Here is an 18931-nt window from a genome sequence, read left to right as displayed (position 1 = left end):
CAGGCCTCAGGAATAGGGAGGGAGAAGGGGGAGGGGTCCCCATGGCACTAATAACTACCTTATGTGCTGGCTGCTTAGCTCAGCTGTTTGGAGGCCCTCAACCCAGGCATCAGGTTCAAGCGGGTTAGCTACACCCCAGACCTTGGTCAGCTGCCTCAGCAATGGTACCCCTCAGTCATAAGGGGGTCAGAGGAGAGAGGATGGGGGGCTGGGCAGCTGCTCCTGCTTACTGAAGGCTATTCAAAACATGGATGGCAATGCTTCTGAAAGGAAGGGCTGACTTCAGTCTTTTGCTTTTCTTTTTTTCAAAAATAAGTCCAGTAATGAGTCATAGAGACCACAAGGAGATTTTCTTTCATTCATTCATCCCAAACTAGTAAAGGAGCTTTGGACCAGAAATCAAAAGAGAACTGAGTTCAAATTCCATTGCTGACAGTGATGTCCCTTGCTCTAAGTCTCAGTTTCCCCATCTGTAAAATGAGAGTATTGTACCAGATGGCATTGGAGGTACCTTCCAGTCCTAGGACCTATGATCCCATAGGCAAAAGTCTCATTCAGTTCAATTTGACAAGTCTCTGGGTGTGAGATACTGTGGAGGGGTCTGAGGAGTCCCACCAGGAGCACATCCATCTTGTTTCGTAAGAGGGACCACTTGGAGTAAGGAGAACACTTGGCTGGGCGTTGGGAGATCTAAGGCAATGCCACTTACTAGCCATGTACACTCTCAGGCCAGGCTCTGGGCCTCAGCTTGAGGGGTTAGCCCTCAAATGCTCTGCTTCTTGGATTCCATGAAGCTGGCTGGATTCCCAGCAGGGCGGGCCCACACCTTCCCTTGGCCTGCCACTGACTCCCTGCTGTTCGCTGCCTGGTCTCTGAGGGTGAACGATCTGGGGAGCTGTGGGGGGCGGGGTGGGGAGGGGAGAGCCGGGAAGAATCAGAGTATGCTAGATTTAGAGTGGCATGGCCCTTGGAGGTTATTTAGTCTATCACCCACATTTTATAGGTGAGGAGACTGAGGTCAGACAGATGAAGCGATGACCAGGTTCATATACTAACTGTCAGAGATAGGGTTTGAACCCATTTCAAAGTCACCATGGCAGGATTTGAACCCAGGTAGTCCTGACTCCACAACCAGACTTCTATCCCCTGGTTCCCATGGGATGGTCTGGGTCATCTAATCCAAACCCCTCACTTTACAGAAGTGTCAAACCAGAGGGGAGTAGGGGCAGGGGAAACCTCATCTCAGGAGATAGGAACCAGCATATCCTAGTGGTGTAGGCCCACAGGTGCCCCACTGGCAAGAGATGAGGCCCTGAGGATGCCTACTGGCCAGGGAGATCAGCAACTTGGCAGCCAAGCCCCAAGACTGCCCCACACCCCACCCTGGTCAGTGCAGCCACGTGGTTCTTTCTGCCTGGGTTTGCTGAGTGGTGTGGCCAGGTAGGCTAGAGGGAGCTTTGCTTCCTACTGATGGGGCTGAGAGGGGAGGGACTGAATAAGGGATGTTCTGGTCACAGAAGGTCAGAGTTGAAGGGACCTTCAAGGTCATGTACCCCTTCACTTTATAGAGGAGGAAGCAGAAACCCTGCAAGGGTTTGACATCTAGAGCCCCTCCCCCCAAGTCCTCCTCCTCCCCAGAAAGGAGAAAAGGCAGTCTCCAGCAGCACCAGCCTATGTCTGTATAGTCTCTGTGACCCTGGGCATTCTGGAGCATAGAAGATAGGGCACTGGGCTTGGGATCAGGAAGATCTGGATATTTACCAGCTATGTGACCTTAGGCAAAGGAGTTAAGTTCTCTGTGCCACTGTTTTCCTGAGTGTGAGTTGAAGGGGATAGGTCTAGTAAAGTCCCATCCAGCCCTAAATGAACCTTGTGAACTGGATGACAGTCACTGAGGTCCCTTCTAACTCAAGATCCATGGGCCTCTAGAAGGTCTAGGAAATCCATGAGCCTCTAGGAGGGCTGTGAGATTCATGGGCCTCTAGGAGGACTAGGAGATCCATGAGCCTCTAGAAAATCCAGGAGATCTATGGGCCTCTAAAAGGTCTAGGAAATCCATGAGCCTCCAGAAGGGCTGTGAGATCCATGAGCCTCTAGCAGGGAGATCCATGGGTCTCTAGGAGGGCTAGGAGATCCATGAACTTGAAAGTCTCTGAGATTTTGTGAAATGAGGGGATTGGAAGAGGTAGTCTTGAAGGTTCTTTCCAACTCTAATATTCTAAGGGGCTGTGATTCTTGCTGTCTTGACTACCTCACCCATCTTGGTCCAGCACCTCCTTATTCTGTATACAGCTCCCCCAGGAAGCATGGGTCACTCCTCTCATTTTAAATTGGAGAAAACTCAGCTGAGGGATGGCTGGGAACCTTGCTCTCAGTGTGCATCCAGTCCTGGGGCCCCAACCTCCCTCCCACCCTCTCTCTAATCATAGCCAAGCTCCCTCGGTGGGATCAGGCCCTCCCTGAACCTCTGATCTCCCACCCTCCTGCCCTAAATTCCTAGATAAGCCAAAGCTTATTTCTCAGGGTCCTGAGGAAATACCTTTCCCACTGCAGGGGGATGGGAGTGGGCTGAGGGTGGTCTCCACAGGATTCTTCCCTCGTCTGTCTGTTTCTCATGCTCCCAGCAGCTTCAGCTCCCCACCCCCACCCAAAGCCAGGCCATCCCTCCATCCCCTTTGGTTTTCCTCTTTTGGAGAGCTGCTTACCAGTCAGAGCCACAGGAAGACAGATTTTTATTTCAAAATCCTTACTATTGATCAGCCTATGACTGTGCTTGGGAGAGAAGGGGAGGGGGTGGAAGGGATTATTTTTGGAGCTGGAGGTGGGGGAAGGCTCTGATTCTCTGGCCAGACAGAGAGCCTGGCCCATGGGAGGGCTACCTTTGTTAGCCCCCTGGGCTGGCAGTGAGAGACAGAGACAAAGAGAAAGAGAGACAGAGACCTAGATACAGGCTGGATTTTAGAAGGCTGGAGAGGGAGAAGGGGGGCAGAAGAGGGGAGGGGGACAGAAGAAGGGAGGGGGCCAGAGAGGTGGTGTCAGTAGTATGTGATCTGTGTTTCCCAGTGTGGCTTTGAGTTGTATGGGAAGGGGCCTTGCTTTGCATATGGGGGGAAGGAAGGAGGAATTTCTCCAGAGTCATGAATATGTCACATCTGTAAATCAAACCTTCCATGGGATACAAAACAAGAGCTGGGCATTGATGGGAATGCAAGGTTGAAACCTTCAGGGCCGGGGATACAGCCTGGACCTAGGATTTCACTGGTGTAAGAAATTCTGACACAAGTCAGAATCTTTTAGAAAATAGCCTGGTGCTCTGAGTGGGGCAGTGACTAGCCCAAGGTCACACATCCACATGGGTATCAGACACAGGACTTGAACCCAGGTCTCCCTGACTTGTGTCCATTTACTAACCATGCTACCTCTCCTCTGCCTGGCCCCTGCCACACAGTGTTATTTGGTCATGCAGTTGCTCTGACCTTTTGTAAAGCAATGGAATCATTTTGTGAAATTATCATTCCCCAATTTTTCTATGGTGTAAACCTGGATCTTCATGCATAGAGCTGGATTTTCTTAAAGCAGGGCACACGTGTGTGGGCATGTATGCATTTGTGAGAGACAGAAAACCATGGGGGAGAGGAGACAGGGATTATGTGTCTGCGTGTCCAGGACAGAACCCATTTAGAACCAGTCCCTCCAGTGGGGATGTGAGTGTGTGTGTGTCTGCCACATCTGTGTGATACTTACGTAGCTGCCCCAAGGAATATGTCTAAAGTTGCACCATCGTGTACCCACAAATCCCAGCCCAACCAGGCTTCTGGTTCTTAGGGCAGGGCTGGGCCTGGGCAAGGGGAGCCATGAAATACAAAGTTCCCAGATTGGCTCAGACTGGCCTTTCCAGGCTGACCTCACACCGTCCCCCTTGATACATCCATGGTCCCTCCAAACCAGCCAGCCTTGTTCCTCATACACAGGATGTTTCATCTCCAGTCTCCAGGTTTTTGTAACGGCTGTCCCTCCTGTCTTAAATGCACCCCCTCATCCCTTCTGCCTCTTAACTCTTAGCTAACGGACCCCTGCTCCAGGCCCTGCCCCCTTCTTGTTTCAGGGGAGCAGCTCCCATTGATCAAGGGCTAGGCCCAGGTGTTGCAGTATATCAGAGAAGGGCAAAGGAGGCTCAGATCCACTCACCAAGTAGCCCTGAGCCCTGTGCTTTCTGGAAGTCAATGGAGTCTTCCTAAAGCACAGGTCTGACCCTGCTCAATAATCCAATACCAACTCCTCTGTCATTTAAAGGCCTTTATTGCCCATTACAACCTTATTGTCTATTACTTCCATTTATTTACGCTTCAGCCTAGCCAAACTGACCTTCTTGTTCAACAAACTTAACATGTCATCTACCATCTCCAGGCCTTTATATAAGCAGTACCCCTCCATGAGGTACTGCATTCCTGCCTTACCTCTACTACTACTACCACCACTACCAACACTACCACTACTACTACTGCTGCTAATAATAATAATTTTACATAGCACTTTACAATTATTACCTCTTGATCCTCACAACAACCCTGAGAGATAAATGCTATTTTTAACCCCCATTTTACAGATGTAGAGACTGAGGCTGAGGGATTTAGTGACTCGCCCAGGGTCACACTGCTAGCAAGAGACAGGATTTGCATTCAGGTCCTCCTGACTCCAGGTCCAGCACTCTGTCCACAGCGTCACCTAACAGTATATTGAAAATTCACTTCCAATGCCACCTCTGACCTGAGGCCTGTCCTGGTCTGGCAAAAGAGACCAGGAGAGAACAGTCAGTTAAGTAGGAGGAAAACTAGGAGAAAGTATGATCACGGAACCTCAGAGAATCCTGTTGAGCAGGAGAGCTTGGTCCATAGTGGCAACAGCCACAGCTTGGTCAAGGAGGATTCAGACTGAGAAAAAGCCTTTGGACTTAGCCATAGAGAGCCTGGTTAGTGACCTTGAAAAAAGCCATTTTCACCAAGCAGTAGGGTCAGGAGCTAGATGACAAGGAGCCGAGAAATGGATGGTGAGGTGAGGAGAGATGGAGTGAGGAGATGGAGACAGTTAAAACAGAGAGAGGGAAGAGAGGTGATGTCTGGGCGGCCCAGGAAGCCAGCCTTTTCTCCCTGCAGCAGAGCCAGGTACAAGGGGCTAGGACAATCCTAAGAAAGGTGGGCAGGTTGCCCTGGGTTGTACCCAGAGCAGGCAGAGGCTTCCAAAGCTCAGGAAGCCCCCTCAGCACCAAGAAGAGCAGCTGCTTCTTCTTCTAGCATCCATTTCCTTCTGATGACTCATGCGGCAGGGACATGTGGTTGGGTGATGGAGGGGCAGGGCTGACAACTTATTTTGGGATCCAGGTGACAAAAAAGGATGAGAAGAGAGTGAAGAGCTGGTCAGGAGGCATCCTGAGAGGTTTGGGAGGAGAGGGGTCACTGTTTGACTGGCCTGTCTCCTTCCTGGCCAGATGTTGGTTTATATCCCTTGGGGTATGTGGAACTAAGAAATTCATTCCTTCTACCCTCCAATCCCCTGCGTAGATATGGAGACATTCCTCTCATGGTGACCCAAAGCTCCAAGATCAGCCCTAGAACCAGAGAATCTCAGGGATTGCATGACTCAACACTCCCATGTTATAGAATTGGGAAGTGATTTACTCAGTCACCCAGCCAGTTAGTGGTGGAGCTGGTACCAAAGCTCCCAGCTCCCAGTCTGGGACACCTTGTAGGTGAGCTTTTCATCTGTAAATTTGTGACTTAGGCTAGTCTTCTAGCTATAAGTCTGCAACATCATGGGGCATTTGCTGTCCCCAGAACACATCCTGAGGCCATTTCCTATTCTGATGGGCCCTCACCCATCTCTACCCTCCTTTCAAGTGTCCTCCCTTCCACCTCTACTGCCAGACTTCAGCGTGCATCTCTCCTCTGCTCAAGAGCTTTCAATGGCTCCCATCCCTTCCTCAGCAACATTCAGATCCCTGGCATTGAGCATCTGACCCCTATCCTCCCTTTCCATTCTCACTTCTAATCCTGATGGCCTCTTGCTCCCATCTCCCTGAGAGAAAAACAGAGGGACACACACACACACACACACACACACACACACACACACACACACACACACACACACACACACACACACACACACACACTCTACCCTCTAGCCAAGTTGATGTGGAACACTGGAAAAACAGAACTGTATCTGGAAATCAGAGGACCTGAGTTCAAATTCTGCCTCTTCTATTTACTACCTTTTATAACCTTGGGCAAGTCATTGCTATTGGCCATTCTGGGCCTCAGTTTCCCCCTACACAAAATAAAGAAGTTTGCCTAGATGACTTTTGAGGTCCTTTCCAACTCTAAAACTAGAATCCTAAGTCCCTTTAGCTCTATGGGCCTCCGTTTCCTCTTCTGTCAAGCAAGGGGCTTGGTCTATGACCTATGAGAGTCTTTCCAGGAGCTAGGATCCAGTGGACTATTTGCTCTCCTCAGAACACACATCCTGAATTCTTTATCCTGTCCTACCTTTGCTGATGAATTGGGATGCCCCTCCCCCCACCTCCACACCTGCTGGTGTTCTGCCCAGCCTTCAAGGCTGGAAGTGACCTTTGCTTTCTCTGCTCTCTTGGCACTTTGTGCCCTTTTTAGCACAGATTGCGTTTCTGTGCTGGCTGATCCCTAGAGAAGAAGCTGGGGCTGGGGAGGGGCATCTGTCTCTTTGCTGATCCATTTCCTGAAAAATAGGTGTTTAATAAATGTTTGGTGAATGGAGTCCTCAGTGCCAGGAACATCTTGGACGTGGAGGTACAAGAGACAGACTGATTGTGGCTCATGTGGACAGCCTTGGGCGTCTCCTCCCCCCTTCTTTCCTGCACATAGTCTCATAGATAGGAGTCCAGCCCCAGCTTCTGATGCTTAACAGGCTGTACAACTTTGTGTTTTTTTAATATAGTTTTGTTTTGTTAACTATTCCCAATCACATTTTTTAAAAAATTAACAGTAATTTTTTGATATTTTGAGTTCCAAATTCTCTCCCTTCCTTCCCCATCCCTTGAAAAAGCAAGTAGACATGGGAGGTCATGCCAAACATTTACATATTTAGCTGGACAACTTTGGACAGTTTCTTCACCTGTAAATTGGAGGTATAGTGACGTTGCCTACCTCAAAGGATTGCTGACCAAATGAGGTCGTATCTGGTAAAGTATTTTGCTCTGTAAATTGTCAGTTATTATTATAAACCATCAAGCGCTTTACAAGTGTGAGTGATGTCATTCAACAAGCATTTAGTAACCTCCTGCTGTATTCCAGGCAGTGCCTTTAGGCTGTTAAAACTTCACAGACTTTTGGGACACCCTGCCTACACAAAGTGGACACAGGGTCATTTCAAGGAGGGAAGGGCTGGTGTCATTGTTATTATTACTGTTAGAATATGATGCCCTAATCCAAGGCCCTTTCCACTGGAGCAGCCTAAAGGGGGCAGGACCTTCTCAGAAAGGCTGAGGATAGGGATGGACAGCAGATTGTTTTTCTGAAGAACTTTCCAGAGAGAGTCTGAAGCCTCCTGTCTGGGCTAAAGGAGGGACCTTCCTCTCCTAAGGCCAGGAAATGGACACTGAAGCCTTGGCTTCCCATGACCTTGATGGCTCTGAGCTAGACCCCTGGGGGCTGTGAGGAAGGGTCATCCTCCTAGGCCACTTCTCCTGGGAACCACTTATACTGAAATCCCATAAAGGGCCAAGAAAGGACTTTGTGTGAAGAGTTATGATAACAAAAGTCATAGTACGCTACAATTCACAAACCCCTCGTATGGATTATATGATTGAGCTTTCCATCTACCACTGAGGCAGGTTTGGGCAGACAAGGAAACTGAGGCAGGCAGCGGACAAGTGATTTGACACAGCTAATCAAAAGTGAGATTTTAACCTGGATCTTCTAGACTCCATGCCCAGCACTCATCTACCACACCAAACTGCATCTCAAGGAAACTGAGCCTCAAGCAGCAAAGCTTCCCATAGAGCCATAAAAAGGACCCCAAAATCCAGCGTCTTCATTTTGTGGAGGAGGCAGCTGACACCCCGAGAGGGGGACTGATTTGTCCAAGACCACACAGTCTCAGTGCAGAAGCTCCCTGTCTGGCTGGGGAGACACAGACACACACGTGTTAGAAAACTGGCTAAGACCAGTTGTAATTAAGGGCATAATGTGGATTATGTAGAAGTTAGGCAGTTCAGAGGCAGGAGGGCTGAGGGCTTGGGGTGGGGAAGCGAGGGTCCAGGGAAGGCTCCCTAGGGCTTCTTGCTTTCCCTGGCAGGGGTTTAGGGGTGGGGGAGTCTGCCTGCCCAAGTTGGACCACCCAACCTGGGTGATGGACCAAGATGTGGCTGAAATGCCCTCTAGTGGTGAAATCAGCTAGAGCAACAGCACTCACTAACCCTTGGCTGCCCCGCAAGCTTCAGCTCAGGACTGAGTGGTGAGATGAATCCTCAGCTCAGGTCAGTGCAAGCAGAAACAGGCCAGAGTGAGAAGCTGTCTATGCCCATTCCCATCCTTCAACAGCCCATGCCTCTCAGTGGGTTGCCCAGCCCTTGGGAGGCTTTCACAGTGTCAGCCCTGACCTCGAGCCAAGAGGACCCAGCTCTGGGTAGTGCAGTTCTCTCCTCTCTCCTCCAATGTATTTGCAGTGGCTGCTTCGTGCTTGGATCTCCAAGCATTTTTCCTGGGCCTCAGCAGCCTCCCTAGGATAAAATGTGATCCTTGCCCTCATGGAGCTCATAGTATAGTATGGGCTGGGCCCTAAGCTCAGGTAATATACAGGCAAAAAGTGAGAAATAAATGCCCTGGATGACCAAGCTTGGTCCCAGAGAAGAATTGAGAAAGTGAACCCTCTCCCTTCTGTGACGGGGACCAAGGAATATGGAGCATTGCCAGGCCTTTGCCATGTGTCTGTGTTGGTTTTGTGGGGTTTTGTTTTCCCCTACCTTCTTTTTTTATCTTTCTTACAAGGGATGCCTTGCTTGGGAGGGGAATCGGGAAGGATATATTCAGAAATAAAGGTGATGTAAAAAACATAAGACAACCCCCAAAAAGAGATAAAAATAATTGCATTAGATAGCAGCATAGTGCTATGGGAGAGCTGAGGAGGAAAACAGAGAACCATGTCAGCCTTTAGAACATGGGGAGGCCCTGGAGAGTGGGGATGAAAGCCCGTGAGGTAACAGCAGCTTTCTTGTTACATACCTGGTTACGTACAACGCTGGTGTTGGACACATTCATCCCTTAGTGGCCAGTGTCTGTGGGATGACCCTTCCTCTCCATACCCGCCCAACAGAGGCTTGTCTGCACGAGCAGATCCATTCTTTCTTAAGATCATCGTACAAGAAGCCTTCCCAGTGTGGGGAGCATCCAGCAGGGTTTCTCTTCTGCCTGCAGAAACCTGTCAGAGTCCACTCAGCTCCATGCTATATTAAGATATCAGAGAAGGACTTGTGGAGAGTAGTAATATACATTGAATAATTAAAATAACACTTTTTTGAGTGGGAGTGCAATTCAGACCTATGATTTCATTGGTATTGGGAACTACCGGTACAGAAATTCCCTCCATCAATGCAGGTTAACTACTCATCTGAAACCTCATAGGTGATAAAGAGTCAGAAGTCAGAGGTAGCACACCTGACCTCCCAGGTGCCTGCTGCGGCCTCTAGGGTGTGGGAGTAGAGCGAGCATCCACAACACTGCCTATTTTTTTTATTAACCTTCCTGTCTCTCCCTGCCTACACACAGCCTGAAAGCAGCCTTGCTGGGGCCCCCTGCCGACAACACAGTGGACCTGTCGGGCATCTCGATGTCTTCCCGAGACCTGGAGAAGCTGGTAGCCTATCTGCAGCGCTGCGGGGACCAGGTGGAAATCCTCGAACTGGGTTTCACCGACCTCACCGATGACATGGTCCTCCGGCTGCTGCCGGTCCTCAGCTCCCTGCCCCATCTCACCACCCTCGCCCTCAATGGCAACCGCTTGACAAAGGCCGTGCTCCGTGACCTCACTGACACCCTCAAGGACCTCAGCAAGTTCCCATGCATCACATGGATTGACTTGGGCAATAACGTGGACATTTTCTCTCTGCCCCAACCCTTCCTCCTCAGCCTCCGAAAGCGCTCTCCCAAACAGGGCCACCTACCCACCATCCTGGAGCTGGGTGAGGGGCCTGTAGGGGGAGAGGAATCTGAGGACAGTATGCCTGGTGAGGTGGATTCTGGGGAGGACCATCTGGCTACGGAGACACAGAGCAAGCCCCTGGTAGCGAAGACGTCTGCAACCCCAATAGTCAGTCAGACATGACGTGGAGGGAGAGGGTAGGGGTTATTTGTATGGAAAACTGTACAGAGATGTAGCCTGGATGTCTTTTGACCAATGACATCACCAGGAAGCTTCCTCTTTGGGCAGCAACCAGCCTTACCTAGGAGGGTGGATGGGGGGTAGGCAAAAAGCCCTGGTGGGGTGATCTCTCAGGGCCTATCCTATTTCCACACATCCTGGCCTCACCCCTTGGTAGAGTGGGGTGCCTGTGGCAGGTCACCCAGATTGGATGGGTCCAGTCAGTGGAGAGCATCCCATCCCTAGTGGACAGGGAGAGAGGAGTTAGCTGATCACCCTTTCCTTGGGTTTCTGCCTCTGTCCACCTCCCGGGGTCTCGTTTTTCCATCCCTGTCTACCATATTATTTGTCCTGTGATGTTGTCCACCTGTGACTCTTGGATGCTTCCCCAGCCTCTCCCCTGGGCCCCAGCCCTGTCCTCCACCTCTCTGCTCATGCAGAGATCTGCTAGCTTGCCCTCCTTCTTTCATAGCAGACGAAACTAAGGCACAGAGTGGAAGAATGACTGGTCTGTGATCCCGTCAGGAGTGACAAAACTGGGACTGGGACCTAGGTCCAAGGAGGAGGGGAATAAAGAGAGGGACCCATTGACCCTGAAGAGACCAGCGTCCTAAGTTTGAGAAATCCATTTTTCTAGTGAAGGCCCTGGAATGTGGGGCAGAAGGGAACCCATGGGGACTAACCCTTCAGAGAAAAGGATGTGAGTGTTAAGCACCCAAAAAAAGGATGAGAAAAGGCATCCCTCCCCTGGCAAATGGCCTTCAGGTGCTGCAGTTGAGGAGGGAAGCTGGGCCCAGCTAGGGATCTCCCCTTCATCCAGTTTACCCACTCCCCCTCGTCCTAGGGACCAAACCCCAGGCCTGAATTCACCTAAGTCCTTTGATTCAGAATGCCCCTCCCTGCTCTGGAACCTCACCTGGCCACTCTAGAACCACTACCCCTAGCAGGCCAGAGCCCCAGCTCTAGACTCCCCTGCACCTCCACACCCAGTGTGGCCTCGCTGCTGAAGAACCCAGGTGGTCAGAGGAGGGGACCCAGGCCATACCTGATTGACCGGGGCTGAGCCCCCACTCATTACCGTCTCAGTGTCTTTACCCCCAGCACAGGCTCAGCCCAAGGCCGGGGCACTTGCTGACTTGGGCTTTTTTTAAAGATTGTCTTTTGTAGTTTCCCAGTATCCACAGAGCTCAAGATCAGCCGCAGCTCCTGTTGGTGGCTCTACCCTCTGTTCCTCCCCAGCCCTAGTCTGTCTGGGGCCTGTCCTTGTCCCTGTCACTCTCTTCTACCCTGGGTGTGAACAGGCCTGACTGGACCTCACAGCCCCCAAGGCTGGCAGTGACCCTCTTCCTTGTTGGAAATAAAGGCGCCAGTCAGAGTCTAGCCCTCATCTGCTTCCCCCGTTTTGCGTCTCCCTAGAGTGTCAGCTGCTAATGTCATTTGTCATGGGCTAATGGTCGGCTGGAGGATGGGCTGCTGCTGGAGTCTAGTGATTCCTGGGGTAGGGGGGGCAGGGATGATATTGGGGGAACAGAGCGTCCTTCATCACACCCCCTGCCATGCACATAGACCAGCTCAGAGCTTGTCTCTGCTGCCCACATCACCACGCCAGCCAGCAGCTCCAGGATGCCTCCCTCTGCCAGCCGCCTCCCACCTGCACCCTTAGAGAGACTGTAGTCTGGGTTCATGATGGGAAATGATGAGAAGAGCTCCCAGGGGCCCCTTTCCAGGACAGAGCCTCCCCCTCACCCCCACTGCCTTACCCAGAGTGGCAAATGAAGTGGAGCTGACTGGAGTGGCTAACAACCGCTAGGAGACTTGTCCTCCCTCCCTCCATCCCTGAATATCAGCCAAAGTTGGCTCATCTCCCTGTGTGGGAATATGGGAGCCAGGAGCCAGAACGAAGCAGAGGCTTCCCACCCACGGCCTGGATGAGGGATGCCCCGGGCAGAGGGGACTGCAGAAGAGGCTGATCTGCCACTATTACAAGTATCTTCCCCAGTTTTATTTGCATCTGCCTCTCCCCCAGTCCTCCAATCCCTGCTCTTCTCTCCCTCATCAGATGCAGTATGGCCTTCTCACTCCCCCCACACTGGTCCTCAGGCAGACTAGCTGGCCTGGGCTGGGCCTGCTTGCCAGTGTGGACTGGAGGGCCAGGCAAGGGAAGGCACATCTCAGAAGTACGGAGGGGCTGGTTCCAGCTGAGTGGGGGAGGCTGCTGCTGTTCCTGAAAACCAATTCCTGGGCTCAATAAACAGAAAGTTAGCCCTGAAGTGGAAGTCCAGTCTACCACCAGACCCTGCCCTTATCTCTAGGCACCTGGTACTGTGGAAAGAGCCCTGGCTTGAGGATCAGAGGACCTGGCTTCAAATCTGATCTCTGATTTTTATTACCCATGTGACCTTGGGCAAGTCATGTAACTTCCCTGGGTCTGTTTTCACATAGGTAAAACGGGAGGGTTGAGCTTGAGATGGTCTCTGGGGTCTTTTACAGGTCCAGACCAGAGATTTAAGCCTGGGAGGGCTCCAGAAATCATCTCATCAGCTCCCTTCATCACTCAGGGTCCTGTGCTTCAGGTCCCAGGGCAGGAAGGGACAAGGGCCTGCCAGATGGGGAGAGGGAACAAAAGAAGGAAACATTTTTAAATGATTACTAGGAATTACTGGGAATAAAAATGAAAGAGTTAGATTAAATTCCTGTGCTCAAGGATGTTGTGTTCTGATAGGAAGGAACCAGAGAGGGGCATGTTGATTTGGTAAGTTGGGGAGCCCACCAACATGGGGACATTTTGGCAAAGCTGACCCAAGGAGAAGAGAGGGTGGCTTTGGGCTAGGAGTTCCTCACACTGGGCCAAGTGCTTGTCACTGGAGTCCCAGACACTGAGGGCAGAAGGGTTGTGGGTGCTTGAACAGGGAAGGAGTTGGGAGGCTCAGCCTGGAGGAAGGCCCTGGATCTCTCCTGGGATTTCAGATGTGGCCATATGGAAAGGACCATCCCTTCTATGGTGTCCGCTGTGGACAGGAGACAAGTGAGAGGTGCAAGCTGAGCGGGAAGGGGGATAGGGGCAGGAAAAGCAGTGATTCATGCACATGGAAAGCCCTCCTGAGGCTTCTGGGTTTTGTGTGGATCAGCCTGGCCTGGGTATTCCAGGTTTCTGGGCTTAGGTGAGCCCTTAAAGTCAGTTTGTCTGCTTCAATAAGTGCTGACCAAGTGCTCACTGTGCAAAGCAGGGATACAAAAAGAGACGTAAGTAATGGGGCATGTACAAATATACACATGTATGTATATATGTGTGTATGTGAATATACACATACATACATATATACATACACATATATGCAGCTAGGTGGTGCAGTGGATAGAGCACTGGATTTGGGATTAGAAAGAATCACCTTTATGAGTCATATCCAGCCTCAGACACCAGCTGTGTGACTCTGGGCCAGTCACTTCACCCTGTTTGCTTCTGTTTCCTCATCTATAAAACGAGCTGGAGAAGGAAGTGGCAAAGCACTCCAGTGTCTTGGCCAAGAAAACCCCAAAAGGGGTCACAGAATTGGACACAACACAAAAAAATAGGACGATATAGACAGAGTAGATAAAAGATAGTCTGAGGAGGAAAGGCATTATCAGCAGCTGTGGCCACTGAAAAAGTCCTGCAGAAGGTGGGATTTGAGCAGTCTGTGCTGGGGATAAAAGGACAAAATGAAAATCTCTATCCTGGAGGAGTTCACATTTTAAATACTGATCCAATAAAGGCGATTTGGGCAGGGAATGGTAGGGAAGAGCCAGCAGTGAAAGGCTTGTTGGAGGAGAGTCTGTGCAAAGGAAGTGGAGGGTCCAACCTGAAGAACTAAGATGGAAGCAGGGGCAGGCAGTCCCCCTCGTCTGAAGACTGCCCTGGGCAAGAGATGCTCTCCCTCAGGCAGGTTGTCCCTTATAGCTAATCTACATCCTCACTACTTCCCATTCAAACCCATCCCCATCATAGAAAGGACTCAGCTGCTTCATGTAACTGCCTTGGGTACACATTATGGGTTGGGGAGGGAGGAGGGAAGTGGATAGAGCCTGGAGACCCCTAAGCTAGGAGGGAACCAGACTGGAAATTTAAGCAGGTGGCTTCCTCCCCTCCTTGAGATTGATGAGCACGCTTCAGGGGGGATAGAGCAGGGAAGTCAGGCAGGTGCATATGGGGACAGGGATTCCTCCCCAGTCATCTCTGGTTTCCCCCTGCCCAGAAGCCTGGGCCATGGACAAGGCTGAGTGAATCTGGCACTGCCAGTCACTGGCATATTGATTCTGCAGACGTGCCCAGCTCTGGTGGAGGAGGGAGCATCGGGGAGCTGGCTGTTGCCTGGGCCCTTGGGGAGAGCGTGCTTCCACCCCTCCTACAGGGGAGAATGGCGGTCTCATCTTGCTCCTCCCTGTGCTGGGAGAACTGGTGTCCTGGATCCCTGAGGACTGTGGATGGATCAAGAGGAACACATCCACAGCCTAATTGTGTCTAAGAGCAGGATACACATCACACACACACACATGCATCTACACCAGCTTGGAAGGGTCCAAATTCAACCCCCACCAACAAATGCATCTTCCATAGCATCCACAACCTGTACCCAGTATTCTTAGATCTGCCTCCAGAGCAAAGAACAAGGCTTGTCCTTCTCTGACAGCTAATAATAGCTGCTAACATTTATAGTTACATGTATTAGCTCATTTGATCAGCATAACATGCATGTGAGGTACGTGCTCAGATGAGGAAACTGAGGCTGAGAACAGCCAGGAACTCAGGTCAGGCCTAGCCACCTTTCCACCTGGCCCTTCACTTTGAGTCACTGGCTGCCAGTGATTATGGTGAATGAGGCACCACAGCAAACCCATCCTAGGACACACAGATGGAAACAATCTCCCTAAAGGCGGCCTCACAGAGGAAGGGCCAGTTTTCATGCCCCTGCCCCTGCTCCTTCCCTACCTGGGCTCCTTGTTCTGCTCAGCAGCAGGGAACCTGGAAGATGCCTCTGTTCAAGTCCTTCCTCCACCCTCTTCTTTCCCCTTATCATAGGGCTCTAATGCCTGAGGCCACCTGGTCCCATCTCATCCCTCCCAAACTGAGGTCCAAATAGAATTAATTTGCCCATGATCACACGGCTAGTAAGCTGAGATCCAAATTAGCCTGGTCACCATCTTTTGCGCACTCATTTCATTCAATCTCCTTTGGTCCCACGCTGGACTCTGGCCTCTTTGCCCATTTCAAGGCAGCTTCACTGGCTGTTCTTGGCTTCAGTCTGCCACTTCACCCTGTGACCTTGGACAGGGCAATCTCTTGGGCACTCAGCATCCTCATATGCCCCACCACCCATGACCCTGATGCTCTCCCACCTGTGCCTGTACCCAAGATTACCTTCCCTCTCCCGACACCCTCTCTGGTCCTCCACCTCAGGGATCATCTTCCACGTTTCAGGAAATACATGCTCTGTATTTCCTGGAACACCCTGATGCCACCAAAAGAAATCAAAGGGCTTAGACTGGTAGCTCAGGATCCATTTAAAAGTTGAGATGCAAAATTAGTCAAAAGAAAAATATTAGTATCATTCTGCCACACTGTGACTTCCTATGGAGGAGCCCACAGAACACATGTCAAAAGTGGAGGTGGCAAAATGCAAGGCCAGCACAGAAGGCTCAAGTAGCTGCTGGCTCTAATAGGAGACTGAACAATGAAATCTAGACATGATGAAACGGAGCACGAAAGACTTTCTAAGCACATGTTGCAGAGGTCAGGGGCTCAGATCCTCCTGTCTCAGTGGCTATCAGTATCCTTGGGCAGAACACTGGACTGAGATTTCCTCATCCACAGTTTCCTTGATTAGACATGGTTTCAAAGGATCCTTCATGTGCTAGACCTATTTTGCCATGAAGGCACCAGGAAGCCACCCTAGCATTTCTGAGGATTGACTGTCCATGGTCCTATGGCTCCCTCCTCAGCCACATCTCTCATGACAAGCTGGCAGTCCTTGGGCACTGCACCAATAAAAGCCACAGATGGTCACCCAGAGATGAGGCTGTGGCCTCAGTTCACACTAGGTTGTAGTCCCAGCAGAGGCTTGGGAAGCTTCTGCCTCCAGCCAGCTCCCTACACAGGCCAGTGCCTAATTCAATCTGTGGCTTGGGCTCCATCCTAAATGAAGGCGGGCAAGGCCAGGATTATCATGGGAATAACCAGTAAAGATTAGAGGTTGTGGAGGTGCGGGGGGAAAAGGCCCAAATCTTATCTTCCACGATTGACCCATAGCTCCACCTTGTGGAAATCACAGTTCCAACCCCAGGCCAGAACCATCTCAAGTCTGATGAGTGTACTGCTGGTGGCAGAAGGCCTACTCAAGTGAGCCCCCTTTTCCTGCTGCTGGTGTTGTCTCCAAGCCTGACCTGCCAAGAACTCAAACCCTTCCTAACATGATCCCTATAAACACCCTCCCTCTTCCCACCTTCACCAGAAGGGCCGGACGTGCCGGTCTGAAGAGCACCTGGCATCCTGCTGCTACATGTGGAAGGAGGCCTATGCTTCAATGGAAACCAAGTGGGAAGCTTTACAAGCACAACTCCAAGGCCAGCAGCAACCAGAATGAAGATCGGGATGTCTCACCAGAGAAAGGAACTCAAATACCCTTGCTTTTGTTCTACCATCACCTGATTTTTATCCCCAAGTCAATTAAAAGAACCAACTTTGCTTTAGTTTGCAAAAAAGCAAACAAGGTTCACAATTTTATTTGTGGCTGGGCCCATAATTACTTTATATAACACAAACAGAACAAGATGTTCCCTGGAGATTTTAATTAAAATGAGCTTAATACAATCAATGCCTCCACACACCCAGATAAGAAATTTAATTAGCACTGATCACTGAATTCCACATGGTTTAGTTGATCAGAACAGCTTAGCAATGTTCTTAGAAACCAACCATTGTATTATAGCTCTTTATAATTAAACACTGCCACAGGTCATTCTTCCTTTTTCAGCTTTAAGTTATACTCAGCCTCAACTTCTCCCCTGAGGCTTCTCCTGCAGTGATAAGGTCTACCAAGACACTGTTTAATGCAAGATGGGCAAAGTAAAATGGTCATAATTCTGGGGAGGAAAGGGACAAAGCATACCCCTGCTCATGCTAGTGTAAATTCTAGACAACTGGGCAAACTAATACCCTTTTTTAACGTTTCCTTTTCAAAGTATACAAGGGCCTTTATGCTAATTTAAGCTTTCACTAAAACACAGGCTGACTAAATTTAACCTTTTTGCAGAACGTTTACAGTAAATAAAAATATATGGTCAAACAACACCATCCTAAAACATTTCTGCTAAGCAACTGGAAATAAATTTCATGAAATCCAAACAACGTCACTCAAAGCCAAGTCTTCAGCATCTCATCCACAGGGCATCACATGCAGGATTCTCTCCGAATCTTTCAGCAGTGGCCTACAAGTAAGAATAAGTATTAGTTTCATTGCCCACCACACCAAATATTCTCATTTATGACCAAGAATATAATCAGAAAACCTTAGGCTCACCACCAAACAATCTGCCGGTAATTCCAGCTTTTTGGGTGATTTTCATCATTTATTATCTTGCTATTATCAGCTTTAATTAGTAACTTTCCATCTATCATCCTAAGTCTTACCTTCTTGTGGGCTCTGACGATGACATTCTGCTCTGTAATCGATTTTTTATCTCATGGATTCTTCATTATTGGAGGTTGGAAAAGAAAAAAAGTATCAGTAAGGAAGAAAACAAGAAACTTGATAAAAAAGAGCCAAGCTGCCTACAGAAGCTAGGACACGTGGCTGCTGTCAGAATCGATCAAGTTCATCGTCAGTTATCGCATCTGACGGCACTTCCTATTGAGTGATATCATCACTAACAGCCAAAGAAGCCCCCAACCCTGCCCGGGTCTGTTCTTTCGCACCAAGAGCCCTGCAATCGATCCATCTGGTCTAGGCATTTAGGGGAACTCAATCTGAAAGGGATTCCAGCTCCTGGGATGGGGTATAAGACTAAACTAACTAATAGTAAATTAATAAAGAAACTGATAAAGCCATCTTAAACCTAGCAGTATTACTTTTCACTGCCTAAGTAACATCTTCAAAAGCTCTCAGGAAGAGGCTGGGTGGAGATTCTTGCCAATTTAAAAACCAAGACTGCGTTAAGATCAGGATAAAAAGTACTTACCTGTCCTGAGAAGCGCACCTTCCTGAAAAAGGAAATAACAGAAACCATTACTTTGTCGGTCCAGTGCCAAAGGACAGACAGCTCCACCCCGAGCTGAATCAGAACAACACCTGGTCACCACGGACCACCTGCCGGTAACTCCAGCTGATCAGGTTCCGTCTCATCATAGGCCGCCCTCCAGGGGCTCCTGGCACCAGTTCTGAGTCCTCTGCTGACCAACAGGGTGTTTAACTGCTGGGGGGCGCCTCACAACATTCTGTATCAGCCCTCCGGCCGCAGCACCAAAGTCCAGTTATCCCAACAAAAATAGAGGCACCGGCTCCCCATGGAC

General features: G+C 50.0%; 2 protein-coding genes and 3 non-coding genes across 5 annotated transcripts in view; 1 reads left to right on the top strand and 4 right to left on the bottom strand.

Moving 5' to 3' along the window:
* Nucleotides 1-11769, top strand: part of LRRC75A (leucine rich repeat containing 75A) — a 117058-nt gene extending 105289 nt beyond the window's left edge. Inside the window, exon 4 of the mRNA XM_072640061.1 lies at nt 9798-11769. Within this exon, the coding sequence (XP_072496162.1) occupies nt 9798-10353 (556 nt within the window). The 3' untranslated portion in view covers nt 10354-11769. The remainder of the gene's footprint in view (nt 1-9797) is intronic.
* A 5334-nt stretch (nt 11770-17103) lies between these two features.
* Nucleotides 17104-18931, bottom strand: part of TRPV2 (transient receptor potential cation channel subfamily V member 2) — a 42884-nt gene continuing 41056 nt past the window's right edge. The window contains exons 18-20 of the mRNA XM_072640060.1: nt 18601-18622; nt 18053-18112; nt 17104-17850 (exon numbers count right to left, since the gene is read on the bottom strand). The gene's annotated coding sequence lies outside the window, so the exon portion shown is untranslated. The remainder of the gene's footprint in view (nt 17851-18052; nt 18113-18600; nt 18623-18931) is intronic.
* LOC140530660 (small nucleolar RNA SNORD65) lies at nt 17921-17993 on the bottom strand. Its single transcript, XR_011976088.1, has one exon. It is a non-coding gene; the product is annotated as a small nucleolar RNA SNORD65 (small nucleolar RNA).
* LOC140530619 (small nucleolar RNA SNORD49) lies at nt 18220-18293 on the bottom strand. Its single transcript, XR_011976047.1, has one exon. It is a non-coding gene; the product is annotated as a small nucleolar RNA SNORD49 (small nucleolar RNA).
* Nucleotides 18697-18769, bottom strand: LOC140530661 (small nucleolar RNA SNORD65). The gene has a single exon (XR_011976089.1). It is a non-coding gene; the product is annotated as a small nucleolar RNA SNORD65 (small nucleolar RNA).

This window comes from Notamacropus eugenii, chromosome 2 (genome assembly GCF_028372415.1).
Source record: "Notamacropus eugenii isolate mMacEug1 chromosome 2, mMacEug1.pri_v2, whole genome shotgun sequence".
In the NCBI taxonomy this organism is placed as follows: domain Eukaryota; kingdom Metazoa; phylum Chordata; class Mammalia; order Diprotodontia; family Macropodidae; genus Notamacropus; species Notamacropus eugenii.
This window is presented reverse-complemented; position numbering and strand designations above follow the sequence as displayed.